The 20,799-nt window shown below is 36.8% G+C and overlaps 3 protein-coding genes across 3 annotated transcripts; 1 reads left to right on the plus strand and 2 right to left on the minus strand.

The window, feature by feature from the left end:
• The first annotated feature begins 25 nt into the window (after positions 1 to 25).
• LOC129575425 (retinoblastoma-like protein 1) lies at positions 26 to 4,317 on the plus strand. The gene is made up of 5 exons (XM_055459036.1): positions 26 to 732; positions 901 to 2,142; positions 2,229 to 2,432; positions 2,644 to 3,312; positions 3,432 to 4,317. The coding sequence occupies exons 1-5, from the start codon at positions 586 to 588 to the stop codon at positions 3,612 to 3,614; spliced, it is 2,445 nt and encodes an 814-aa protein (XP_055315011.1). The 5' UTR covers positions 26 to 585; the 3' UTR covers positions 3,615 to 4,317.
• Positions 4,318 to 6,178: 1,861 nt separating this feature from the next.
• LOC129575405 (uncharacterized) lies at positions 6,179 to 8,992 on the minus strand. Its single transcript, XM_055458997.1, has 4 exons — positions 8,696 to 8,992; positions 8,187 to 8,602; positions 7,332 to 8,007; positions 6,179 to 7,204 (listed from the first exon to the last, which is right to left on the minus strand). The coding sequence occupies exons 1-4, from the start codon at positions 8,790 to 8,792 to the stop codon at positions 6,282 to 6,284; spliced, it is 2,112 nt and encodes a 703-aa protein (XP_055314972.1). The 5' UTR covers positions 8,793 to 8,992; the 3' UTR covers positions 6,179 to 6,281.
• A 4,052-nt stretch (positions 8,993 to 13,044) lies between these two features.
• LOC129575411 (uncharacterized) lies at positions 13,045 to 15,800 on the minus strand. The gene is made up of 9 exons (XM_055459007.1): positions 15,737 to 15,800; positions 15,585 to 15,658; positions 15,385 to 15,504; positions 15,187 to 15,319; positions 14,952 to 15,126; positions 14,633 to 14,860; positions 14,482 to 14,572; positions 14,091 to 14,419; positions 13,045 to 14,001 (listed from the first exon to the last, which is right to left on the minus strand). Exons 2-9 carry the CDS (start codon positions 15,636 to 15,638, stop codon positions 13,254 to 13,256), a joined length of 1,878 nt encoding a protein of 625 aa, XP_055314982.1. The 5' UTR covers positions 15,639 to 15,658; positions 15,737 to 15,800; the 3' UTR covers positions 13,045 to 13,253.
• Between the last annotated feature and the right edge of the window lie 4,999 nt (positions 15,801 to 20,799).

The following is a 20,799-nucleotide window of genomic DNA, read 5'->3' on the forward strand; positions in this document are numbered from 1 at the left end:
GCTGAATGTTTCGTTGATGGTTTTCGATAGGGACATCAGTACGGCTATTGCAATGATGACAGCGCGCCAAAACCTGTGAGTTTTTTTTTTATCATCAAGCGGGAACGTCATTCGTCTATAATAGTGATAAATATTGTCCGACAAAAAGAAACGTAATAATTTTCTGTTATATTCCACATGTTTTCCTACAATTGACGGTGCATTTTGCGCCAAATGCTACGTTTAAGAAGAATCATTTGATTTGTGAATCGACTGTGCGCCACATAAACGACGGTAGATCACTGGTTAGCTACAAAAATCAAGTAAAAAGGAGAGGTCAAACATAATTGGCGCCATTTTTCGTGTTCTCAATTTAATTTTCGTTTCGCGTATATACACACATAGAATATATACAACGGAGGTGTAGCGAAGTTCATTGCTTTTGTTGTCGGTTTTGCACGAGCAAGCAAAACGAAACAAGAGGCTTACTAACAATATAAAATCAAATCGAGTGAAAGAATTGGAAACGCCACAACGCATCGAAACAAAATAAAAGACACACACACACACAAAATAATACAATTTAGTGCAGTTTTAGTTTAAAAAATGTTGACGAATGAATCGAGCGATGAGATCGACGACAGAATCAAAAGCAAATATGTACATATTTGCGAGCAATTGGAAATCGATGACTCGATAGTGGAATCAACTTGGGACAATTACCGATCCATTCGCAATGATCACACGCTGGAGGTGAGTAGATTTTAAGAGTAAAATGTGAACAATACCATAATTGAAATGTTGTTTGCCTGTGACACGATACATAGATCGATACTGATGGATTGGTTTGCATGTTTTTGTTTTTTTTTTTTTTTTCTCTTTTTTTTTCTTTGTTGCGTTTCTTGTGGACACAACACAAAGGGCGGTGAGATTCAGTGGCTTTGCTGCGCGCTCTACGTCAACCTCACAGATAAATCGAACGAACTGTCGGAGATTTCTTTAACAAAACTACTTCGTTTGTGCAATATAAAAATTTATGAGTTTTTAAAGAAAACCGAACAATGGTTCAGTATTCCGGGAGTCAGCACATCGAGTGAATGCCGTGAACGATTCAAGCGGCTGCGAGCGAGTTTGTCCGTATCGATATTGTCTTATGAAAAATACTCATCAATTTTCTGTGAATATTTTACGAGTCCAAATAATTCGGAGGAGGCTGCATTGGCAGCCGCTACAATATCCACACCGCAAAAGGGGAAAAAATCCAAGCAGGCCAACAAGTGCACACCAAACAATGTCTACGAATTTTGTTGGTATCTTTTCATATTGGCGCAGGGTGAGAATCCAGAGCATTCCATCGATATAGTGACATCGTTTCACATGCTGTTGTGCTGCATTGATCTGATATTTGCAAACATTGTGGCCGACAAGCGTGACGATTTGCTGAACATGAAATTTGGACCGGCCGCCGCCGCACTGAGCAAGGACAAAAAATCCGCCGACACCGAACCGGTTTCGATCATCAAAGAACTGTGCCAACAGCAAGAGGCTCCCGAAATTGATGCCCTCGAAATCAAATCACACAACTGGAAAGAGTTGATGCAGAAATTCTTCCGCGATAATGTTCTCAAAGGGAATGCCAACACTTTTTTGGGCATTTTATCGGCACAAAACCACGACAGCAACATAAAATCGCTCAAGAAACAGTATGAAGCGTACATTCGACGCGATGGGAAAATTGATGAAGGCATCTTTTTGCTGCAGGCACCAAACGACAGTGTATCCGATCCAAAAACTCATTCACAAATCATCAAAACATTGGCACCCGACACGCCACTCAGTGCAAGGCACAATTTGCCGACCCGCGATCCAATCCTAGCATCACCGGTTTCGAACGCGACGCAAAATGTCAATCGATTGCATCAACATTTGAACAGTTCGACAGCCGAACCCAGCAAAAGTTTGAAAGATCTCTTCAAGACTTGTGGAGTCAATCCACTGCCCGAAATCGAAGCAATTCAGAAATCGATGCGAGAAAAATTCCTCAGCGAGTTCAGAACAAACTCGGCCAGTGATCGATTCGAGTTAGCGGTCAAACTCTACTATAATTTGCTTGAAAAGATCATTCGCAAGGAGAGAAGCCAAAAGCAGAACTTTCATCCGAACGTGAGTCAATCGGAAGAAACTGTTTTTTTCTTTTAATTTTTCTTTTTCATTCAATTGTAACAAAAATCATTTGTTTCTTCATTTAGATTTTGAAAAATTCAAGATTCCATATGATGCTAATGGCTACATCGGTTGAAATCGTTATTTATGCATACGGCGCCTCTCAGAAATTCCCATGGATCCTCAATTGCTTTAGAATAAACGCATTCTATTTCTACAAACTGATCGAAATTATCATATCTAATGAAGAAGGCATTTTAAGCCGTGATCTCATCAAGCATTTGAATGCTGTAAGTATCGCTCAAATTGAACCGCTCAACCGATTAAAGAACAAAGTTTATGGTCATTGTAAGAGCAAAATAGTTTTCTTGGAACAAATGACTATATTTTCTTGAGAGATTTTCATATCGAACAGAATCTTTTTTCCCCCTTTTTTTTCCAAATAAATAAGCGCTTCTTCTGAATTTAACACATGCAAAATCCAATTTATTATTCGCTTAGATCGAGGAACAATGCCTTGAATCGCTCGCTTGGGAAAAAGACTCACCGTTATGGACAGAGATAAATGACTGGCTTTCTCGACATCATTCGTTACCAAAGCAAGAAGACACAATCAGCAGTTCGATTGGGCTATTCTTTCGAAAATTCTACAAATTGGCATTTGTACGCATCGAAAAGTTGGCCACCGACTTGGAATTGAAAGGCAATCAATATCTGCAAAAGATTTGGACTACGTTTGAGTATTCCATTTTGCATCGCATTGATCTCATGAAGGATCGTCACTTGGATCAGCTTATCATGTGCTCTATTTATATATTTGCTCGTGCACGAAATTTGCCAACTAAATTCAAAGACATCATGTCCGCGTATCGTACACAACCGCAGGCGGAGAGCAACATCTATCGAGAAGTGTTGGGAACGGACAACAATCGTTGTGACATCATCGATTTTTACAATCGAATTTATGTGCATGATATGAAGGAGTTTGTGTTGCGCTTGAGGGCTTCAGATGATGTTACATTATCACCATTACCGGTCAACATTCGAGCCCAACAATATCCCCGCAAAATCTCACAGAGTCACAGCATCTACGTGCAGGAACTACAGAGCAATGAGATTCTACAATCACCCGATCCAATCGCATATACATTCATCTCAAGCCCTATTCAGGTAGCAATTTTGAATGATTTTTTTTTTCGATTTTAAATCTCAAACATACATTGGTTTACTTGTCGAGAGTAGAAAAACCTCTAACCATTTTGTGTGTTTTTTTTTTTATTTTGAAACAGAGCTTCCGAAAGATTGACCCAACGGGTGATGAGCACAACTCGAACGGTAAACGAACTTTACCGTTCAACGGTGGTGGCGAACAACAAGAAAAAGACGCCAAAGATCAGCCTGAAATCGTCCCATACACAAACAAAAAACTACGAAGTCTGATGACCGACCGTCAAGAGAAAGCCGACAAATAATAAACAATTGCAACAAATATGAACCAGAGAGAGAAAGAGAGAGAGAGAGGGAGAGAGAGAAACTACCAACCGAAATTCTATATTCCTTCAAAATAATCAGAATACATATGTAACAGTAATACAATACTTGAAGTAATTGATAAGACATACACCTTCTATGTAGACATTGCTTGCACCCGACTTGCACCACACACAATTTTAAAGTAAATTTTGCGCCCGTTTTAACTTCCCAGCGGAAGTTCGATTTCAGAATCTATATTCAAATTGAACACTACATTTTGTATTACAAAATCTCAATACAAATGCATGTCTTTTTGAATTTTATGTAACGACAAAATGCATGACGTTACACGATTTTGTTTTAGATATTCATTTATTTTAATTTTTTAATTGTACAACGAGAAGAAAATGAGTGAGAGGACGAGAGAAAGATAACTGAGAGAGATAAAGTAGAGAGCATTTGCATACATTTAGCTAAAATCTTTGCTATAATTTATTTTATTAACACAATATTATACAAATGATATACATATTTTTTTTTCTTCTTCTTCATGGATAAAATGTCACGATTGAATTGATTGCTTCAGTGAACCTTTCGATTCAGTGTTTTTTTCTCCTTTTAATTTCATACTGGTATTTAAACACATTGACACAGAGTTTGAAAAAGAAATAAAAAAAAAGAAAAGTGATTTTATCTATAAAATATAGCTGTTTGTTTCTATTTTATTTTCATCGAACACAGCAAAGGGCCATTAGACATTGAAGGGCCATTGACGCGTTCACACTAACGTCTTCATTTCTTCGAGCAATATTTTAAACCTCATCTGTTCCGACCGACTTGTCACACTGCATTTCATTTTCAAGGTTGCACCCGATAATTGCCTATTTCTACGCGTTGATTCCGCATTTAAACACCATTTGCAAAATTATTCAATTGTATGCTTTATTCTGAACAGAGACAACATTTTATCTTCGTGGATGCTTACAAATCCCACTTCTTTGTTAGTTTTTTAATATTTCATTTATTGGTCATAACCAACTAGGCGATGCATTATTGGAACGCGCTGCAAATTTGAATAGTTTCGATCACGTTTTGTTGATGTCATCATCAGAAGTTTTGAAGTAATCCCGATTGTTTCTGCCGATTGAAACGTCCTGAAACTGTTGGCAAATGCTGTCATCCAAACGCATCAGAAAATGTTCAACGCTTCTGTTGTACGATTCAAACTGAAAAAAAATGATTAGCGTTTTTTCTCACTCACCTTCACTACGCGCAATTGACGGGATCTATCACCATGGTCCAAATCGTTTCTGGTATGGGCATTCAGCGAAAGTTTGTCAATTTCCAAATGTTCGAGCATGGAACAATCGAGCATGCACAAATTCTGGTATCCAATTTTAAATTTATCCAAAATTTTATTTTTACCAAGTGTGACCAGGGCTAATCGAACCCATCTTTGCGACGGTTGATTTGCAATGAAATATTTGAATGTATTGATGACATAATGATTGACATAAGCGGATCAATCACCCTCTCGCTCAGTCACAGTCAATTTCGTTAGGGACATCATTTTTAGGACTCATGCATATTGATTACAGTAAAACCTCGATTATCCGTCAGGCACCGGACCAGCGCATTGACGGATAATCAAAAAAGACGGATAATCAAGACTTTCATATAAATAAAACAAAATAATCAAAATTTCCATACTTTCTAATTAGTTTATGATGAAAAACAAGGTGATGTAAAAAATATATAATAGATATGAAAACAGATTTGGTGTATTGTCCAAAATATTGGACAATCTTGTGTATACGAGAAGTGTACCGAAAACGCAAAGCCTCTGATTTCAAATCTTATTGTGCGAATGTACAAGGGGCACACAATTGATTTTGATTATGAAAGTTAGTTGGCAACTTTATTCGTATGTTCAAGTGAAATAAACTGAAAAATGAACTGAAAAAAAACTTTTCCACCTTGAAATGGTGTGACGGTTAACGGAGGTGACGGATAATAGGAGGACGGATAATCAAGGTTCTACTGTATACGTACACTACCGTGCACTCTTGATATTTTGTGCATAGTTTCTACAACGTTTCAATAGTAAATTATAGAGGTTTCATCGAAAAATATTCACGTATTTAAAAAATATATTAATTTGAATTTGATCTGTTTTAATCTTCATACAAATTTGATCATTTTTCTCACAGTACAAATTCAAATTGCTATATTTTTGAAATTCATGAATATTTTTTGATGAAACCTCTGTGATTTACTATTGAAACGTTGTAGAAACTATACACAAAATATCAAGAGTGCAGGTGTTTCCGAAATATGTTAATGAGTCCACCAAAAATGGTCAATTTGTATGAAAAATACCTAGTGGTTCCAAACTTTTGCACGGTAGTGTATATTTGGAGATAAGAATGGAATCGCATTTGTTTGCATAAAAATTGACCATTTCTTTGGACAGAAAATTGTGTGCCTTTTCATGGCGTTCAATTGAGATAATAATAACGAACATTTTCTTATCCACAAAAATTCAACTAAAATGGATCATTGATTGACAATTTAGAAAAATGAATGTTGCATCATTAAAATTTATTCAATGTTATCATTTAATCATATAATAATTACAATAAATTGTTTCCATAAAAATATTCAATTTAATTTTTCTTCTTTTTATTCTTATTCTTATTCTTGATTTTCTGTGGTTTTTCATAAACATTTGTAACGAATTTCTTTTGTTCCTCATCCTTTTTACGTTTCTTCTCTTCGGGCGTGAGTGTTGGTTTGCCAGCCAATTTTCGCTTCTTCTTGTTTTCGGTTTGATCGTCGGCGCCGTCACCATTTGTAGCTTCGGTGCCATTTTCACCATTTTCATCGACCTTCAATTCTTCGTTTTCGTCATCCTTTGACACTGGAATAACATCGGAGAATTTCTTGAGTTTTGCAACAAAAAAACCGTCCATATTATGCGTGTGTGGATAGTAACGGCGCGTAAGTTTCATTGTTGGATGAAATCGATGTTGGCGATAATTAACAAAACCTTCCGTTCCAAAATCAAGACCAGTTGGCACAAGCTTAACGTTTCGTTTCTTTAACACGTAGTCAATGACCCATTCATTTTCCTCGGGCAAAATTGAGCATGTGGAATAGACTACATAGCCGCCAGTTGCGCTCTTTGCACTCAGACAGTCAATAGCTGTAAGCAATAATTTACGTTGGATATTGTAGCAACGTTGCACATCGACATCAGATTTGGATGTTTTCGCACTGGGATCTTTTGAAATGACACCAGTTCCTGTGCATGGAGCATCAACCAATATACGATCAAATCCCGTCATTATACTCTTGTATTTGCAACCATCTTCGCAACTCACAACAGCATTCATCACACCCAAACGATGGAAATTACCGACCACGGCCTTGATACGATCTCTGTTTGCATCATTTGAAAAAAGCACACCGGTATTTTTCATGAGTGCTGCGATATGTGAACTTTTGCCACCCGGTGCGGCACACAAATCCAGCACACGTTCATTTTCTTGTGGTGCCAAAGACATCACCGGCAACATACTACTCGCTCCTATAATGGCATTTTGTGGGAAAAAATATTTTAAATTAATGTGTATGGATTGAGCGGCTTTGTCTTTTTTTTCTCTTTCCGAAAAAAATTCTAGCCATTCAACTGAATTGTTATAAAGCGTACGAACCTTGAATCATATAATGACCAGCAAGATACTCTGGTGTGGCGCCCAGTGGAACGTTTGAATTGTAAACAACCAAACCGATTTTAGTCCATTTACCAAGTGGATCCAAATTAACACCGCGATTGATAAGAGCGGCAGCCAAATCACGACGACGTGTTTTCAAGCTGTTGGTTCGGATTGTGAGCGGTCGAGGAACCTCTGATGCTTCCAAATACTCGAATAATTCATTTACTGGGAAAATTTGCATCAATTTCTCCATTAGAAAATCGTTATAACTGTAGTACATGCACAGATCTTTGCGCAATAGCTCCAAGTAATCTTGGCGTGATTTGTTCGGCAAACGGCGTCGATTGAAATCAGCCAAAACAACGGAAATATCTTTAATCCGTTGTTGAACGACCTGCAATGTGACTGGTGTTTCGTCGCTCTCGTCCGGAAACTGGAACACTTCTTGGTTGACCATGCTCTCTTGCAACTCTTCTTCAGCCAATTTTGCCTCTTTCTCTTGCTTGATTTTCAGTTGTCGGTTTTTCTTTTCAATCGGCAACTCTTCTTCATCGCTATCTTGATCGCTATCATCCGATTCAGCTTCACCATCGAATCTGTCATCTTCTTCTTCCTCATCTTCGTCTTCGTCGTCGTCGTCGTCTTCACCAGTGAAGTTGGCCAAACTTTCGACCTTTTAAGGAGATAACAATTGAAAAAAAAATTAAATGATCGAAAAATAAATCATTGAAAGGTTTTTAATATGAGGAGATTTCAATTCTTTTAACTACAATAATAAACAAGCACGTCTCGTCACAACATGGAAATGGACTTTTGATAATAGCTCATATGAACAGCAATTTGACTGCTTACCTTCAAATTGTCATCATCTTCCGATTCTTCTTCTAGCTCTTCCTCTAATTCCTCGTCATCTCCAATTTCTTCCTCTTCATTTTCTTGTTCTGATTCCTCGACATCCTCATCGCTGTCTTTCTGTACCGATTTCTTCGGTTTCAACCATTCGCTGTTATCATCGGTGAAGCCATGCACCACATTCTCGCCTCCGTCACTTTCAAGTCCATTTTCCTCAGCGTCACTCTCTTCCTCGTTGGAGTCACTCTCATCGTTTGAGTCACTGTTGTACACTTTTTGCGGTTGCTTCTGTTTGTTTTTATTACGGCCATAGCCGCTCATTTTGATTTTCTTATCTTCTTGCTTCTTTACACGTTTTACCAACCGTTGTTTCTGGCGATGTGATAGTATTTGCTCTTCTTTATTCTCTTTTTCAGCTGAAATAACGTACAAAATTGCGATTTTTTTTCAAGCCGAACGTTAACAATTCGTAATAGAACATCAAAAACCAATGGAATTTCCAGATTTACCTTTGAATTGTCGGCTGAGCACTGGTGGTCCTTGCTTTTTAGCCTTCCTACCCGGACCCTTTTTTGGCTTTTCGGCGAACAAACCCTTGCGACCCATTTTCAAATGAAGTATAAAACCAACGATGGATAATAATTAACAACGAATAAATTCGTTTTTTCTCGAAATAATCAACGAATTGGATTCACAATGCACACAAGCGATACTTGTACCGACTGAAATGTGCTATGCGACTATTTACACGTGCTTATGTTTGCAGCACAGAATATGACAACCGAGAGAAACAACACCAATTTGCTGAATTGCTGAATTGCTGTATCGTTCACGAGAACTGTCAAAGTAAATGTGCTGAAATACCTTCACATCAACACATACACATTCACACATCGATTTAGCCGTTGTTATACCTCGAATATTTGAAATTTAAAAAAAAAATGGAAAATGAAATGTTTAGATGATAGAATGATTTTTCTATACAAAATTTAATTTAATTTAATTTAATTTATATCCAAATGTTGAAATATTCTTGCGAATTTTCTCTAGAATGCAAATCGTTCAGTGTTCGTCAATTGAATGAAATGACAGATATCAATGTTTTTTCCCCAAATCCGTTATCCGAGTTTTTTTTTATTGTGTCATTAACTGAAGCCAAATTCTATAGAAATCTCACAGAACTTGATTTCAAGGCAAAGCGATCACATTTGCACAAGGGAAGAGAGTCGAAAGAGTAAATCATGCCCAATTTCGGAAAAATAATATAAAGTGAATTCACATTGATGAAATCTCTTTGATTGGAAAGAAAGAGTTCGCCCGGTTTTTCACAACAGTGCTTGATCTAACCTCAGTTTTCATTTCGACAGCAAAATATGTCGACCAACAATTGGAAGGCCGCGATTAATAAAATAGCTGCTGGCATACAACGTAACGCCACATTATCATTGCGGGAAGCTAAAAAGTCGTTTGATCAGGAAGGCCTTTGATGAATAGGTCAAGAAATACTTTTTCCATGTTTCGAATATAAGGTAATTTTTTGACATCAATTTTTTTTGCATTTGTCAATTAATTTTACTTCGTTTGAAGGCAGCCTACTACAATTTCGAAATGGAGCTATTGACGCATGGTGAAAGTAGTCGACAAATCCAAATGAAACCGAATGATACCTCGATGAGTACGCGTCCGAACGGGAAAACACAGGCTAGTGCATTCAGCCACAAGGAAAGCAGTGCAGTATCCACCAAAAGTGCCGACGTAATCGTGCAAGGAAAATCAAACGACGCCAGTTCGTATTCAGTCGGCAATACTTTCACCGACAATTCGTTGGCAAATAAGACGGTTGTGTCCACAAGTCAACACGTCAACACGTCAACACCTTCAACACAGTTGTTCTCGAAGGTGACAAAGAGACACAAGTGCAGATTCTGTGAATATTCGAGCAATTATCGCGATGACATCAAAGTACACAAACGAAATCACGCCGGTGAGAAGCCATATCGATGCAGCCGTTGCAACAGGAGTTTCTCAGGATCAAATCACCTTAAATATCACACAAAAGTTCATGCTAGTGAATCTTTGAGAATTTCTGGGTTTTCAATGACATAGTTCTCGATATCCATAATAGCATCGTTGTCAATGGACATAAGAGATGATTCCTTTTCAAATGCAAAGAATTCCAGGATTTTAATAATATCGGCCGGAATTTTTTCATTCAAATATTTTTCTAATTTGAAAATAACATTTTCCAGTCCCTAAAATACAAAACACAACTTAAATTGATATTAAATTTGGATCGAAATAACTATTTACCATTTTGGCGAACTAATGTAAACAATGTAGTTGCAACGATTAACACAACAAATCAATAAAGATCTGTCAAGTGCATTCGCATTCGCGCAGCAATATTCGGACGTATTTGCTAATGCGCCGTATAGATATATTAAATGGTTATTCGTACGAATGCGAATATTCGGCACGAATATCAGTATTTGCGAGTGTTTATATTCAAATGCATGGCAAAGTATTCGCGCATTCGTACGAATAGCAGTATTCGCATAGAGTGAAATCCCCCTAGTTGTGAAATATGTTTGACGCGTTTTATCCGAACATATGGCTTGAACAAACATCTGAATAACATTCACAGTCGGATGCGCCATTGAATTCCCGATTGAAACTTCTAATTTAATTGTTTCGAATGATAGGGCTATCGCAAGACAAAGAAAACACAACAAGCACACGAATAGATTAAATTCAGAGAAAAAATCATTCGTGAAATAATTATAAAGTACTTTTTCTCGAAGCCAATTATTATAATATAAGGAACAAATGAAGTGAAATAACACAAACTGGATTCAAATGAATAAAAATATATTTTTTCTTTCTTAATTCTACAATTTTTACAATGAAAAAAATTTAATCATTTTCAGTATTATCGAATAAATATATTTTTTCCCTTACAACGTATAGAATGCAAGATCAAAGTTGTTTTTATTCATTTCTTTCTTCCTTCTGTTGGTTGTCTTCCTATTTGTAGATCAGCTAATTTTTTTACAATCAGAACATTCGTTTACTTAATCCTAGACTTAGCGGAGAACGGGCCAATTTGACGCGTGGGGCAAACCGACGTATTCAAGATATCTCGAAAACGGCAATACAAAGTATCAAGTGTTATATATCGTTAGTTTCGCCATTTTATCCTTCACATTTGGTCAGTGTCGCAAGGGTTATCAGTATCTGATTGACTCTACAGAGCGACGAATACGTTTTTGGCTACCCGTGCCTTGATTTTTCTTGGCAATGATATTTCGATTTTTTTCATATGAATTGGATTGCATGACTAGGTCAGGAGATTTTTAATATTTAAGAAAAGTACGTTGAATTGCCCCGTACTCCCCTAATTATACATAGTGTGTCAAAGCGATATTTTTATTAGATTTTTCTTTGTATATATTTGTTCGCCTTTGTTTTATAAATTCCAAAAATCAAAGAGACAAATCATATGTCCAGCAATTGCAAAATGTATGAGTTGACATGTTAAACGCGATCTCACCCAGGCCCGTCGCATGTTCGAACTACATCTTCATAGACTCGGGAGACATGCATATGTACGGTTGTTGTTCGCGATTGGCTCACACGTTGCGACGTGTGAGCGGGTTGTACAGCGAACAGTGGTTGTGGTCATGCTGTAGCCATGAAAAAAACATAATAGTGCGTCTGCTTGAGTCTATAAAAGTGTCGTTTGAACGTGTGAAACGTTGGCGAATATGTAACGGGCTTGAGTGAGAAATCTAATAGGTTTTGGATAATTTCCATAAGCGATGATACTTTGTGGTGCGATCGAGTGTCGTATTCTCTTCAATGAGCTGAATGAATCTTGTTTTCGGTCGTCTTTCCTTGAGATCCAAATTTCCATAAGATCTACATTCTCCACATCGATTTCGGTTGGAATTTTTTTTAACAATTCAGCAATAACTTCGACTGATCAGTGATCAGTTCAATGCTTTTTCATTGTTGTCAATGTCGTTGATAAAATCGATCATTATGCTTAGCAATCTAAACATTTGAGAATTGTTTTTTTAGATTACGGTCAGGCATACATCGACTAAGATCTAAGATTTTGAGCTTCTTCATATTCAAACTGTTATATTCGCCATTTCAAAAAAAAAAAAAATCAAGCAGAACACTTGAATGAATTGTATCAAAATCTTCGATAAATTATTTTATGTGATTCAAAGCACTCCAGTTCTTTCGAACGGATTCGCCGAATAGTGTGCGTCCTATGCTGTAAGAATAGTCTCTTTCGACTTAGAACTAAGTTCTATAATGGTATTATTATTACTGAGCAACTCACTCCCCGAATATATATGGAAGCCGCAATGCTAATATACTTTTCTTTGTGAATTCGTCGCCTTGCGAATTATAAGAATCAGCCAAAATGAAAAATCTAGAAGGCCAGCTAGTGTGTGTGTTTGAGCGCGGCAGCTAGCTGTTACGTTCATATATAGATATCTCACTCTAACAAGAAAGACGAACGAAGCGACAGCACACCAATACACAAGTGATCGTGTGCGATGTGTGACTGTAGTGATATAGCGTGAATCATATCTGTTGTAATAAACAACAGAAGCACATTTTATGGTTTATGTTTGTGAAAAATATTTTTTCACTCACAAAGTCACAGAAATAAATTCATTTTTCTATTTTGAAATTAAATTTATCAAACGGAGAAAATAAAAAAAAGGGTTTCATACGGAAAAAATGCGGTTGATTCATTCGTACGGCTTTTGTGTCGCTGCCGAGATTCATGTCGCTACAGCAGTGTGGATTCGTAAATATTTTGATGAATGAAACGAGTCAGTGATGACATCATCGGTTTATTGTTCATTTATATCAACGACTGCTAGTGTCGAACGTAAATGCACGTAAATGCTGCATAATATGATTTTATGTGATTCATGATACATAGTTTTTTAGTTTAAGTAGCTTTACAACGAGCGAGATATCGATTCTTTTTACATTTATCAGTCTTGTCAGTTTCCAATTTACACGTTGAATACAATTCTATTTCTAATCGGGAAATACTAGCTGATACTCAGATTCAGAATGTGAATTCTCCTCATATGAACTTTCATCAAATTTGTTGTCGCCATCTGCACGACATTCATTTTGATTTGTAGAATTCGGACTATTTGTTTTTTCATCTCCTGAGCTCTGGCTCTGGTTAGACAAGGTTTGCGACGCAGCTACATTGATGTACTCAATTTTTTCGTTAATTTTGCCATCATTCTGCTCCCTTTCATTAGCTTGAACGCCTCCTTCTTGCCCGCTTCTGAGCGGCGTAGATCTCTCGTCTTCATGATTTTCATCATCACTATCGGAGAGGTATTCAATTTGCTTGCGAATCTGGAAACGTGAACATTTGCTATGTACTCGAGCATCTTTGTTGGATCCAATTTGTCCATATGTCACCGTGCTCTGGCTCTGGTTAGACACATTGACCGATGCTGCATCAGTTGTGCGCTTAGATCGGTTGTTATTTTTAGCAACATTTTTCTGAATCCCATTGTCTTCAGCTTGAAGTGGTTCACTTCTATCCGTTTGTTCATTCATTTGAAAGTTTTCGTCAGGTGTGCTTCTTAGCGCTGTATCGACTTGACGATCGGCACCCATCGACAGTCCTAAGTCATTGTCTTCCAGATCATCATCGGATATTTCGATTGGATCACTATTAACGTTGACTACCTCGATCTCTGGCAATTCTTCAACACACTCAGCATTAATTGACTTTGGTTGATCATTGCTAGTCCCATGGTCACTGAAAGAAAATTAAAGACAAAATCCCTTTGAAGCCATGTAAAAAAACTGACAAAAAAATTTCAACAGAAACTTCAAAATAGTATTTACCTTAAATTTTCCAATTGGACAACTTCTTGAATTGACATTTCGTCGACTTCGGTCGAAAAATCATCTGAATATTCATCTGACAGGTCCAGGAAGGATGTAGCACTATCCACATCTGCTGCCTCTTCGCCTTCATTCCATATTTCATTAGCATTTGAATCGTTAGCGTTGATATCGATAATTTGACAGCCATCATTGAGAATGTCCTCTGGTATTATGGTCATGTGATCGTCATTCAACCCACAAGGAACCAACGGATGCACACGTTTCGGTTTCAGTGTTTGAAATAATGAATGCAGGACATACGACGTTGCATGTGGTGTGTAAGGAACCTGCGAAAAGAAACATTGCTATCAAAAACATTCCCAGTTGGGCTCCTTTTCAAATTTCTTACGAGAAATAAGCCTTTGATGGTCTCCTCAGATCTCGGCTCATGTTCCATTGCAATCAACTTGATGTAAATGATTTTGCGTTCGTCAAAAAGTCTGAAAATATAACGCTCAGTTCGGAATGTTGCTTTCATTTTTAACACTTGAACAATCTACCTCTCATAATCCCTTTGCCTTAGCGCTTTTACTTGCGAAATGTTTGGAAATACTCTGAGTTGCGGTGGACCTTCAAATTCAAAGAGTCCACCATGATTGCATCTCTTGAACACAACTTTCTGTGGTTCATACAACTGAATTTTTACGCCTTCACGTGCCAATTCGAAGAGTAGCTCTTCATAACCAAATAGTTCCATTAGTAAATAGATTTTGTAGCCATTATAAGTGCTGAGAATAGTGAAACAAAGAATAGTGATGGCTCTCCTTGAATAAATTGAATGAAAAGTTATCCTCAAAACAAAACGCATTCATTGCTCACCTAACAATATCTTTGATCTGTTTGCATGCTGGGAAGAGGATACTATGTTTACGAAAATTTGCTAAGGTATTGTCCACGTGAATGTCATTCAATTTGTCTTTATAATGCAATACGATTGGTCTAAGTATGGCTTGACGGCATTGCGTGAATTGGCCTGTGTACAAATGGACATCATCTGTAAGAAAATAGCAATGAATTTATTCGCTCATGATCCCCCACAAATATCAACTCTTACCTCCAATGTCAATTAGCAACATTACAGATTGCGATACATTTCCACTCGGAATACAACGTATTCCGAAACTCGGTGTACAATCGAATTTCGTTCGACGTTCTGACAGTAATACAAACAAATCTGTTGGTATTTTCTGAAGAAAAAATGTTACCATGAAACAATACATTCATTTGAAATTTAAATTCTCAATTTAATTACCTTGAACCCAGCCAGTACACAAAATGTGTCTTCTGTGCAACAAAACCACACTATTCCTCTGAATTTCGAGTAATCTTCTTTGGGATATTTCGGTTGTGTGAATATACAGAATTTGACGGTCTACATTTGTGTTTGGAGGAAAAAAATATGAACAAATAGTCGAGTGATGGCAATTTTTTTACTCTAATTTCAATACTCACATCATCCTCTGGAAACTCATCAAATAACACGTTCGGCAACATTAACAGTTTCATTTCGACAAATAAAATACAATCTTTTTTTTCGAACAAAAAACAAATATTTAATACGAATAACTGGACATTTCAATACATTTTATTATAAACATACAAACCGGTAACAGTTTTGAACGATTTCGTGTTTGATTTTACTACTGCCGAAATGTCAGTTGACAAATGTATGTCGTAAGACATTCAGACTGTCGTACTTAACTCGGTGCGATTTGGCTTTCGTCGTCAATACACTTAGTATGGTTGGTTGAACCGATAGATGGCGGTTCAGTTAAGGTGATATTACTCGCTTTTGAAATTCAAAATTTTAGTCTTTTTTTTTTAAAGTAATATATTCCGTTGCGTTTTTTAAAAGCAAACAACGGTAGGAAAAATGAATGAATAAATTTTTTTTTCTAAATGTTTGCTTTGAATTGCCGATTAATTTATAAAATCGTTTTACTTAATGTATCCTTCCAAACTGAGATTTAACTCACTTCAGGTGATGTGTGATTGTGTTTTATGTGGAAAAAACCTTTGACCGGCGAATTATAGATCCAGGCAGATAAAATCTAAATTACGGTTTGAACCAAATACACGCATAATCAACGCTTTTTTTTTTTATTTCATCTTTTGATTTACAAAAGTTAGACGAGCGTTGTAATTAGTAAATATTATCGCCGAAGAAATGTTCTCATCAAGCCCAATCAAATAATCAAATCGTAATTTAATTGTTAACAAGAATAATGGCACTAGTCTATGTTATATTATTGTGAATAAAGTGAGGCGTTAACGAATGCCGATCAAAACTCATTTTATTGTTCGCTAGACCACATGAGCCAAATCGTTCAATCGTTTATTCCACATTTTAATTCTGGAATCAGAAACTGAAATGTGGCGCCTCGGGCGCATCATGAAAAGAGTGTGTCTTGGGCTTCGTTTATTCCACTGTGTTGTTTTATATTATTATGTTCATCTAATCAAGAAATGATCCATTCTGATTGTGCTGTGATTCAAACAGTGATGAAATAATTAATTTTGTTGCTCATTTCTCTCTCACAATTTTGTTTCGTATTCAATGGTGTTGTTTCAACGGAAATGTTCAAATTATCTTGGAATCTTAGCCAATTAAACGTTATGAATTGGGCGTGCAGAAGTTTGACTGTAATAGGAGACCAATTATTATCGGCTAGTTGAATTGGTAATGTAGGACAAAATATGAACGATTTTCGAATATTTGTTTCAATGCAAACCAAAACACAATTCCAAGCATAATTCATGAACAATTTCATTCATTGGCGTAACAAAACAGTTTTTTTTTTCTTCTTCTTCTCCTTTGTCTAAGAATTTAAGTTGATTCGGTCATTGTCTTAGGCCGCACGATCATTGTTCAATGATGAGTCAAAATAATTATCTAGAAATGTAAATACATAGAATGACGCGAACTGTGAACAGGAACTCCAATGGAGAGAACTTGCAATAAATTTTTCATTCATTTCACTTAGGTAATAAATTTTCGGTTAATAAATAAATTATCTGATCCCAATTTGAAAGCATGATGAAGTTACATCCATGCAATGCTCGATATTTACATATTAAAACACTTCAAGATTTTCCTGAAACCAACAGAAAATGAAAGAAATAAAATATGATAAGTGCTTTCTTCAATTGGATTTGTTTCCCGTTTCCTACACGTCGCGCCATTCCCTGCTGATATCGACCGTTTAATACCATTTATTTTACTTTTAGTTTGGTTTTTTCTTTTGTGTTTATCGTCCGAAAAGCATCTCTGTGTCAATTTATTCCCATTTTGTACTGGTAGGGAGTCGTGCACACTTCAACATGCATATTATTTTGTAAGCAACAAAATGTTCTATGAATTTAAATAAAAAAAGGCGTCATTGCTAATACAACGCTTCAGACACTCAATGAATGAATGCGAGCGATTAATTTCAGCGTCAAATCCACTATTTAACTCGTAATTAACAAGATTTCCCGCCAACAACATCTACCATTTTGACATCTCAATGTTTGTTAGTTTATTGTTCTATCAACAATCTAGCAAACGTTGTCACATTGTTTGGTTCAGCCTTTTCAATGTTACTCCGATGAAAAAGTGACCATTTCCTGGTCTATTTTAATTAGATTCAGTGAGAAAACATTTCGAAACGGAGATGTGTGTGAGAGAGGAAGAGTAGAAACAAAATATGTTCGTTAAATTTGCCGAAAATGGAACTGAAACGTCTTTAGCTTTTTGTTGGGGCCATTAAACGGAAAATCAACGTGGTTTAATTACAAATGGTCAAATTAATTTGTGTTTTTAAAATAAATGAGCCCATTGGTCGAAAAAATTTTATTGAATATTTCGGAAGAATAATGAGCTGAAGCCATTGAAATGATTTCGATCGTTGTCTTTGTCGTCGTCGTCGTTGTCGTCGTTGTCGTCATTATCGTCATCATTCTGATGAGAGAGAAAAGTGGGAGAGTGAGCAAAACAGAGAAGAAAAAAGGCCGCTGTCGTGAAGCTCACAATGGCATATCGAGTAGTGGCGTCGAACATTCTAACGAGTGCATATGCTGTGAACGTAACAGCAGCAGCAGCATCAGCAAACACAGAAAAATCAGAGATATCATGGCTCCTTTCAGAGACACTCGAATCGCATTCAAATATTGGTCATTTTCAATTCGACAAATCAAACAGACAATTTGATTTTCCTACACAATAAATATCGGCGACAATAGTTGTTTTGCAATTGTTTTTTTTCTTCTCTCGTTCATCGTTTGATGCTCTCAGTAGTTTAATGGTCAATATACGAACGAAGTATGAAAATAAACACATTTGTGTGGAATCGAATTGGGATAGAAAAAGACTATTCGCCATAATAATGTGCGATGCAAGAGTCAAAATAAGTGAGCGAGAAATTGAATGAATCAAACTGAGAAGAAAAAAAAAAACGTCCTATGGTGAAGAGAGAGCATCAACACTCCAAATATTACATACTCTGGCTAATCCCACCCATATACCACTTTGGCAAGAGGAATAAAAAGGAAAACGAGAGAAGAAGAAAAAAAAAAAACAAGACGAAAAATCGGAGCAAATTTGTCATCAAAACGTTTATTAAATCGCATTCAATTCGGCAAATTACATGGGTTACGGAACTGTGCAAACAATCGAATCAATCGGGAAAATGTGGGGCGTGGACGTTCCGACCGAATGTTGCAGACAAACAAAGTTTGTTGGATTCAATGTTTGTTGCAAACACTCACACATACCATTCCCAGCCCGGCGAACGAATCACGTGCACCATATGCACTTATATATGTATGTATACACGTTCCATGTCTCAATTTTTGCTGTGGCGGTGTCTGTCTGTGTGTATGGCGTACGAAATAAAAATCCGCGTCAAAGTGCTTCTATGGTGCGAACGCATGCCATATGTTTAACTCACTAATACACATTGAGATACGTGTTTGTGGTTCGATGATCGAGAGACGAACAAGCCAGCGAGTGAGCGAACGAACGAACGGGAGATAGAGATGAAGAGAGAAAATGTGAAGAGAGGCGATGATTGTGCACGCTTTTCATTCCACAATTTTCGCCAGTCGTTCTCGCTCTCGCTCGTTCTCGCTCTCGCTCGTTCTCGCCAAACGTAATTGATTGGGCTCGTAAACGTGCCGGATTATACAGCGATACATCGAGTGCTTCATTAATGTCTCTTCTTTCTCTTCACTCTGCATTCTTACTTGAATGTGGGATCGAATTTTTTTTCCCGTGCTAATTTGTACACATTCTCAATATGTGTATATTGTTAAGCGAAAACGATTTTAAGAAGCACCGCCTTGTGTTGAGCTTGAGCAAAGCATACTCGCAGTATGAGCACGCGGCGCCTGCATTGTTTTATTTTTGTTGAAAATATTATTCCCCATCTTCGTTCATAAAAATTATTTAATGATAAAAGCGATGAGAGAACGAAAGAGCAAGCAAAAAAAAAAAAACACACATCGTTGGAAGTAGAGAAGAAGAGGATGACGGCTATGAAAAATCCGATCACACCAGCTGTCGAAATTCGGTTATTTAGCAAAAGATGATATCGGCATTTTCATGGTACGCGAACTACCGTTATTGTATTGAAGACGAACTGCAGAAGAAAAAAAAACTGTGTACTAACAAGACAAATGCTTTGACGTTCCATTTCAGCACTTTTCGTTCGTGTTTTCTTTTCTGAAATTCAATCATCTATGCAAAAGACTATTGTATAACGATAACGACGACGGCCACAGCGACCGCTGTACATAATTCTTACATATATATATATATATGTGTATGTATATGGTAGATTTGCCATCGAAAAGGTAATCAGTTTTGATAATTATACAAATCGTGTATTTAATTCAACTTTTCACTTAGCCACAGCGTATTGCTACGGTGACTGGCGCTGTTGCCCATTCTCAATGATTATAAGAAATATTTTACTTACTGAAATACTACAATTAACACTTTTTTTTCTTCTCAAGTTATATTAAGTAAATGTGAAAAAGCAATCACAAACTTTATTTTTGATATGAACGGCAATTTTATTGCTCAATTTTAATGTAACTATATCAAAATGTACATACTTGGGCACTTATAGAGGAGCCGAGTGTGTGTGTACGTGTATGTGTGTATATGTTGCCCACGTTGTTGTTGGACCGATAAATTCCGAACTCTCGGGCCTTTGGAACATATCATGGCGAAAGCAATGCACGATACGGACTAAATTAATGTAAATTACATGCACATCGTGAGTCACATAGCAATTATACATAATGAATGGCCAAATGAACATTACAAATATATGAAAACTTGTACAAAAACACATGAAAATTGCAGCATTTTTTGTGTATAACCGTGCTGTTGTTTTGTTGTGATCGGTGCACTCTTTTTTACTGCTGCTTCTTACTTCTCTCTCTCTCTCTCTCTCTCTCTCTCTCTCTCTCTCTCTCTCCCTCTTTCGTTTGCAGGCCAATTTTTTTATATTACTGTTTGCACCGAATCCATCAATTCATATTTGAGTCATCAGCGCAATGAAGCCTCGGCTACAATGTTGTATGTATGCAGATGCTCTCAGCTACAGACAGCTCTTTTGCCGCCGCCATCGTCCGTGTTTTTCGACTACATTGTGAAGTTGATCCACCGCTTCATCTGTCT

Source organism: Sitodiplosis mosellana, unplaced genomic scaffold, assembly GCF_009176505.1.
Source record: "Sitodiplosis mosellana isolate CC-2019 unplaced genomic scaffold, AAFC_SMos_1.0 Smas_scaffold_6167, whole genome shotgun sequence".
NCBI classification, from domain to species: Eukaryota; Metazoa; Arthropoda; class Insecta; order Diptera; family Cecidomyiidae; genus Sitodiplosis; species Sitodiplosis mosellana.